Source organism: Mesocricetus auratus, unplaced genomic scaffold (assembly GCF_017639785.1).
Source record: "Mesocricetus auratus isolate SY011 unplaced genomic scaffold, BCM_Maur_2.0 contig_13374_pilon_obj, whole genome shotgun sequence".
In the NCBI taxonomy this organism is placed as follows: Eukaryota; Metazoa; Chordata; class Mammalia; order Rodentia; family Cricetidae; genus Mesocricetus; species Mesocricetus auratus.
In genome coordinates this window covers 24,252-31,887 of record NW_024431279.1, presented here as the reverse complement: position 1 = coordinate 31,887, position 7,636 = coordinate 24,252, and the positions used below count along the sequence as shown (strand labels likewise).

Sequence of the window (7,636 nt, the reverse complement as noted above, 5' to 3'; positions counted from 1 at the left end):
TGCTAAAGGTGTCTCAGGGATGAACCCCCACTGTGAGAAGTCACAAGCCTAGATATAGCTGCCTTATTTTTTACCCCTGGGTAAAATCCCTTGTATTAGAGCTCAGGGAAGCATCAGGATCTAGAAGACCTCAAGAATCTCCTAGTTCTTACCTCAGGGAAGTGTTAAGAACTGAGACTGCAGATCAAGACAAAGATGATTAAGCACAAAGGAAAATGGAACAGGAGGAGGACTTACTGTACTCCTGCATATCTGTTCTCAGTAGGAACCTTTCCATCTGACCACTGAGAGCTGAGGATCCGGTCGCTGCCCCCTCTATCACTGCAGTGATGAATCTGTTCATTATTTCCTTTATGCTTCACAGTGATGTTAATGTCAGCTCATCAGCACAAGACAGAATAGGCCTCTGTGTGGGTTAAACTTTGGTCTCATGAGGGAGGGCACACTCTCAGCTGGGCTTGGTGTTCCCACAGAGACACAGACTCAGACCCTGCCCTTTCCTTACCTTTAGTCCTCCTCTTCCATATGAGCAAAGTCACCACAGCTCCCATGAGCACAGCTCCAAGAACCAGGCCAGTAACAATTGGGATGATGGGGACAGAGGGCTGAGGAGGCTCTGAGGGAAGAAGGGAAGGAACAGTGAGGCCTCTGACCTCCAGCTGCCAGTCATGACCCTGGTTCAGTTCTCCCAAGAACCCCACTCTCTCTGTGATTCCTCTGTGCTCACATCTATCTACACCTTACCCCATCTCACAGTGATGGGCTCAGACAGCCCCTCATGATCCACATGACATGTGTATCTCTGCTCCTCCCCAGGAGACACCACCACAGCTGCCCACTTCTGGAAGGTGCCATCTCCTGCAGGCCTGGTCTCTATCACCTCCACATCCAGATTCTGATTGCTCCCATCCCTCTGCCAGGTCAGAGTGAGCTCAGCATGGTAGAAGTTCAGGGCCCAGCACCTTAGAGTGACATTCCCATCAGCTCTGACTTTGTGGTTCACATGTAATTTTGGGATGTCTGAAGGAATAAATGTAAAGATTCAGGTATTTTTCATTTTTAATGGATGCCCTTCCGTGTGAATGAAAACTGCTTTTGTATGGAAAAGACAGACCCCCTATGGAAATAAGGATGGGTAATCTACCCCTTGGAATGTTTCAGAACCAGCATTAGCGAGCACAGAGCAAGAGACGCTGGATCTCCCTCTAGGAATATGGACTTATGGTTCTCACTGGATAGGTCTTGAGACTCAGCCACACTGGGGTCAGAACACTAAATACATGGACAGTGAACAGGCCTTACTGAGGTCAGATTCAAAATGATAATGGAAGGGAACTGCTACTTAAAAGGCAGACTGAACTTTCCAGAGAGAAAGCTTAAGTCTCTGGTGAGTCCCTCTCTTGTTGAGTTAGGGAACCCATGCCACCCTTCCCGTTTCATGAAACACCAAGTTAGTGTTCCAAATTCTCCCTGCTGAGGAAGAATCCTCAGGAGACAGAGGCTCCAGTCTCAGTGAGGGTGAGGCTGTTTCTTCCCTTACCTGTTCTCAGAAAAAACTCCTTCCCATAGCTCAGATGAGTGAGGACTGCATTCATACATCCACGTTCCAGGTTACTCTTCATCTGTTTTGCAAAACTTTTCTCCTCCCACTCTTGGATCAGGATCTCCGCTGCCTTGCCGACTGTAGTCCAGGTGCTCAGGTCCTCATTTAGTGCGATGTAATCATTGCCATTGAAGATCATTTCAAATCGTGCACGGATGTAGTTTGATCCAGGCAGCACATCACATTCTATCAGGAGCTGCACTGTGTGATATCCTGTCCAAGGCCCCTCCTATCAGCCACCCTCACAGGGTCAGGTTCCTTAGGACCTACTGTGGCACAATCCCTCCCACTTGGCCTTAATAAATGACCACATTTGAGCATAATTTGTACAGAAAACCAGGTCAGTGTACCCAGGTTCTCTGTAGACTAGTCTACATGGGTCTCATTTTACTGGGGTGAATCTCAGACATGGGGAACTGGAGCAAACATTTTGGCGCTGTGAAATTTGTGATTTCTGATTCGGCTCCACTCACCGGTTTCATTTTGATTATAGATGTGAAGCACTCTCTTAAGTTGGCTCTTGTGGAAGTCTCTTAGAATCATTATGCTAACGTTCGTTTGCTGCCAGTACTCTGGCTGCTGCTGATTCAGCCAAGGTGCACAGTGCTCCAGCCTAGGATTCTCTGCTCTGCTGTTGAATCTCTCAATAAGAATGCCATCCAAGTAGAGACAATGGACGAAGTGGGGCTCCCGGAGATCAGGCCAGGTGAGGAGAGTTTGCAAATAGCGCAGGGAGTGTGAACCTAGGTTCAGTGGGCTTTTAGACCCTGACCTCCCACTTAGTGTCCTATGTTGCTCCCCACAGTCCTCCCAGGAAAGAAGGAATCAGGAGTCAGGGGACAGGATGTAAAAAAAATAAGGAACCAGAAGGTTCTGGCTGAGCTAGGGGATAGGCAGTCTTTCCTATGCTGAGGCCACAAGGGTCGGTGGTAATCCATTTTTTCCTAGGTTAGGTCCTTTCCCTCCTGACACCCATACTCACCCTCTAGATGCCTGGTCATGGCAAGGTTGCCCAGGATCAGCAGGAGAAGAGCCTTGGGAACAATGGTCTTCATTTTGCTTGAAGAGTGGACACTGAGTCTCTGCTTGCCTGTGTTCAGTTTATAATCATGATATGGAGAAGGCTATTGGCTTCTCTAAGAATTCCCAATGGTACTGATAGAGAGCATGGAAAAATGAACTCCTGGAAGAGAAATCTCCAGGGCCCTGCTTTCCCGGCTCTGACTCACACCTGGGAGCTTGGATCCTAGCAGCAGTGTATGTGGTTGGTTACCCCGATCTTTGTCCACCTCATTCTGGCCAAAATATCCTTTGAGTCCAGCCCATCGGCCATTGTGTCAGCAAGTCTCCCCCTGAGATAGTACATGTCTGCAGAGTCTTGGAAATGAATTGACCATCAAAGGCATTAAGCTTGTGTGGATTATGTCAACCCATGGCCCCTTCATTAGAAACTGAGAATGTTGGCAGGCAGAGGCAGATGGATCTCTGTGAGTTTGAGACCAAGTCTGGTCTACCAAGAGGGTTCCATTACAGGCTCCAAAGCCACAGAGAAACCCTGTCTCAAAAAAAAAACTGAGAATGTTAAACATTTGTTTCCTTGAACATGAATGATAAAGTGCATGCACATAGAATGTTTGCCAAAAGGAACAATTGTTTTCCAAAATGCAATGAAATGGTGAAACTAACAAATGTTTACATATCTGTCTGCTCTTATCCTATACTTTTTACTAGATAACCCTTTTACTTGTTTTCTTATTTTACTTTTCCACGTTTTTTTGTGCAGTGTAGACAAAGCATTGTTGCAAAATTGTACAGATAATATAGTTTTCAGATTTATTTTTCTTGTTAAGCTGTATGTTTGTTCCTGTATGCGTGAATGTTGTGAGTACAGAAGTCTGTGGAGGGGTGAAAGATACTTAGTAACTCTGAAAAATGTGGGACAGGAGGTTGTGAGCTCCCAGACCTCTGGGACTCCAATTCTGGTCATCTACACAGTTAAGTCATCTCTCCAATCACTGGGGAAGCAGAGGGAGTGTTTTTCATTAATATCTTCAAGTCATTTAATTCTTTTCTTTTTTCTTTAGTACTGGCCTCACTGAAGATTTTTATCTTGGATACTTCACTAGGCTCATTCAGGTATTATTTAGACTCTGGAACTTAGTCTATTGTCATATCTTTCATAGTTTGTTGCATCTATGTCTATAGGATAATCAAATTCTTTAAGCACATTATTTGTTGTTAAATTTTAATTTCTAATATGGAGTTTTATTGACCATGTTCATCAGAGTGCATATTTTTAAATGAATCTTTATCCTAACTGAAGGGTAGACATTTAGTGCAGAGGATTACTTATTCAGTTTCCAGTTCTGTTCTCCAGGATGAGGCTGACTGCCTTCTCTAAGAATTCCCAATGGGAGTGAATAAAACTGATGGGTCTTGGAAAGATTAACTACGGGGAGAAAAGTTGCCACAGCCCTACATCAGCACTGTGTATCTATCTCTGTGCCCTGGTATCCTGTGAGCAGTGTCTGGGGACAAGTTGCTTACCTTGATTCCTGTAATTGCCTTCTTGACAACATCCTTCTGAGTCCTAGACCAATGCTGATCTGGCTGACAGGATCAAGGAAGGAGAGAAAAGCAAAGGCCTATGTCTCTCACTGAAGTGTCCAGCTCTGGTCCCTGACCTACGGGTTCCCCTGGCCTCACTGGTATGTCATGGTCCCTTCCTAGCCAGCTCAGTCCACCTTCGATAAGCCTTGACTTCCTGGTGATCTCATCTCACAGGGGTTGGAGGGAGGCAAGGAAATTAAGATGGGAGCTGGCTCCTGGGTCAGTGGTCATACAGTTCATGTCCCCAAGAACACAGAGGAGAAGAGACAGGATCTGAGGAGGATAACGTGCTCCTGACAGAACTCTGATGATTCCCAGCTCAGACATCAGCACAATATCTCCATAGGACACCAGGCTGACCCCTCCACAGACATCTAAGCCCAGGCACTGAGCAAAGTACTCTGGACACCCATGGAGGACATTCCAAATGACATCATATTACCCAACTAGGAAGTGCATTGGCCACAATTTCATATCTCGGTGACTTAGGGGGCAGGTGTCTGCCTTCTTTCCTATGCCATACACACACATACCTTTATTAGTTCTGATCTTTCTTAGGGACAGATGTGGGGGTTGTGGCATGGGGGCCTTCCCATGTCTGTATACTTGTAGCTTGCCAGTGTGGGAAATGGGAAGCAGCAGGCAATCTGGATGAAGCTTACACTGGACAGGATGTCTCACATAGCCACACACTCGAGATTTCCACCAAAACCACATGCAGTCTTTCCTTCTCAAAGCAATCTTTTAGGAGATCTGATTTTCAGATTTACTCCTCTGTTAGTATTTTAGAATCTGTCAAATGCCTGGCCTTCTTCCAGGCCTTGGGATCCAGCAAAAGAAGCAGACAAAATCACTACCCTTACAAGGGAAGACTGGCTTGGTTGCTCATACTGCTAACTTCTCTTGCAGTGGACCTGAGTTCATTTGAAAAATTCCTCAGAGGGTCACTCACAAACCCGTGTTATTATGGATGTTAGGTAGTTAATGCCATCTTTTAGACTTCACGGGTACCTCCAATTGCTTGGCATGTAGTCCTCCCACACAAATATATACAGAAGTCAAAACAAATGACTAAAACATAGTTCCCTCTCTGAAATGAAATTTCAGGGTAGCAGTGAAGTTGCCCAGTATGCCCTAAGTTAGTTTGCGTTGGTGTATTCCTGCGACAAATATCCATGGCCAAAAGCAACCTGAAGAAAGAGTTTGCTCCATATGACAAGTGTCAGGTCACATTCCATCACTGAGGAAGTTAGTGCAGGCACTCAAGGCAGGAACGTGAAGCAGGGACGCCCTCGGAGGAATGCTGCTTCTGGCTTTGAATGAAAAAAACAGAAATAAAAATGAAAGACTTGACTACTCCCAGGTATGGCGGAGGAGGAAGCTTAACGTGGACAGGAGGGAGCATAGTCAGAGACAGGGAAGCCCAGAGAGGACATGAGCAGACTGAGCTAGACGAAGAGGCCAGGCACATAAGGGGCAGATCAGAAAGATCAGGAAACCAAACAGGTTAACGGCCAATGTTGAAGAAACAGCACAGACACTGGACAAGACCCTACAAATGCCTGAGATCTTCTGATCACATATTCTGGTGAACATGTTTCTTAAAGGAACTGGGAGTGGGAGCTAGCAAGATGACAGAGAGGGGAAGCGAATATGAGAAAACCCTGGGTGAGTGGAGAGACAGTTGTGCAACCTCAGGCCTCACCTGGCTCCACACAGACTTCATCTCTCATGAGAGGCAATGGGCATCTCACAGAGCACATGACTCCTAAAGGTTCTAAGACTTTATTTTCTCCATCAAGGCTTATTCATATCCACTACATTAAATGGGGAGTGAGTCCCAAGACCAGGAAACTTGAGACGTTCCATATGTGGAGTGAATCTGACATGCTCAGGTGGGTCCAATCAACTCCCTGGAGCTTACGAGGATTTTTAAGTTTGCAAAAAGAGATGCATTTTAGACGCTTTAAAATACAACCAGGGGGAATTTAAAATCCTGAGCCTGTGGCTATGACAATATAGTGGGTGCAGTCTAGTGGGTAGTACTGTGCCACAGCTAGATTAACAACCAATCAGAATTCTGTCAGGTAGTGTTTAAGTTACAGACTGTCACAAAGCAAAAAAGAGGAATCTGGAATATATTTCATTCTTTTATATTCCTCATATCACTTCCTTCTTCCGGCCACTTAAGCTTTCCTATCTTGACATAAACAAACCCGAGAGCACCTGTTCCTTCCCCGTCATCATGGCATCACCGTGACACTCAGGAGACACAGACGTTTGATTGCCAAGGGCAGTCAGCAATACAGAGCTGTGTGAAATCTCTTCTGTGAGTCTACCCTTAGTTTGGGGGTGTGGCTATGTCTGTGATGTTGTTTCTTACCACCTAGGCATGATTGACAGTCCTTATGCCTCCAGCTCTGTGGCTAAAGACTGGTCGTCCTGGAACAACAGCTTATTAGTTCAGATAGAGATTTTGAATGTGTCCTTGGAGATGCTAGGAAGGAGACTGATGAAGCAGGGTGAGATTAGGAGAGATGGGAGAATGTGGAGACCGGTCGGGAAGGAAAGCCTCTAGAACCCCCAATATGGTAAAGTCGAGTACAGTGGTAGGATGAATGCTCATTCTTCTGGAATTGGAGAGAGGGCGGTTGATCTCAGCATCCTCTGCAACTTAAGGGTACAGGGCCCTATTGGGGTTCTGTTAGTGAGGAAAGATTATCTTGACCTGGGGTATAAAGAGTTTGAGGTGGGATAAGTGCATCCAATGAGGGAAGCCCTAAAGTTAGCTGTGAGGATCACAAGAATTAATCTGAAGAATCCTTGCCATTTAGGGGAAAGGGGTGAGGGGCCTGGGTCTGGAGGAGAGAGAAGGATCCTATGCCTGATATTGATTGGGGATGGACAGGTTAGGAAGTGATCTGTACAGTTCCACAGGAAAGAATGGGGAGGCCAGAGTAGAGAGGGGGTGAGTAGGTGATGAGGGAGAGGCCTGGGTCTTGATGGGAGACTGGGGATTAGAACCAGCCACGCATACATGATTTCAAAGGGCAATATTGAAAGGGTTGATTTGGGGAGAGCCTAGAGTCTGATAAGAGCCAGAGGCAAGAGCTTTACAAATCCAAGGTGATGTTCCTTGTGACATTTTTAACAAGAATGCCTTTTTAAGGAGCAGTTAGTTCATTCTTTCTTTCCTGAGGACTGAGGGTGATAAGAGATATGAAAACTGCAAAGGAAGTTGAGAATTTCAGATTAGGGTTTGGGAGACCTGAGAGGTGAATTCAGGACCATTGTTTGACTGCAGAAAGGTGGGGACTCGGAACCAGGGAATATTCTCCCATAAAGGAGGTCAGAGACTGTGTGAGCTCTTTAGTCACTGGTGATGAATGCTTCCACCCATCCAGAGAACATGTCCACTAGAAC

At 45.9% G+C, this 7,636-nt stretch overlaps 1 protein-coding gene across 1 annotated transcript; it reads right to left on the bottom strand.

Moving 5' to 3' along the window:
• Window positions 1–237: 237 nt before the first annotated feature.
• LOC101827385 (class I histocompatibility antigen, Gogo-A*0501 alpha chain-like) lies at window positions 238–2,658 on the bottom strand (the record flags this gene model as incomplete). Its single annotated transcript, XM_040740973.1, has 6 exons — window positions 2,586–2,658; window positions 2,077–2,346; window positions 1,541–1,816; window positions 745–1,020; window positions 447–616; window positions 238–356 (listed from the first exon to the last, which is right to left on the bottom strand). Coding segments are annotated over exons 1-6 (1,184 nt in total), but the record flags the coding sequence as incomplete, so codon positions are not given.
• Between the last annotated feature and the right edge of the window lie 4,978 nt (window positions 2,659–7,636).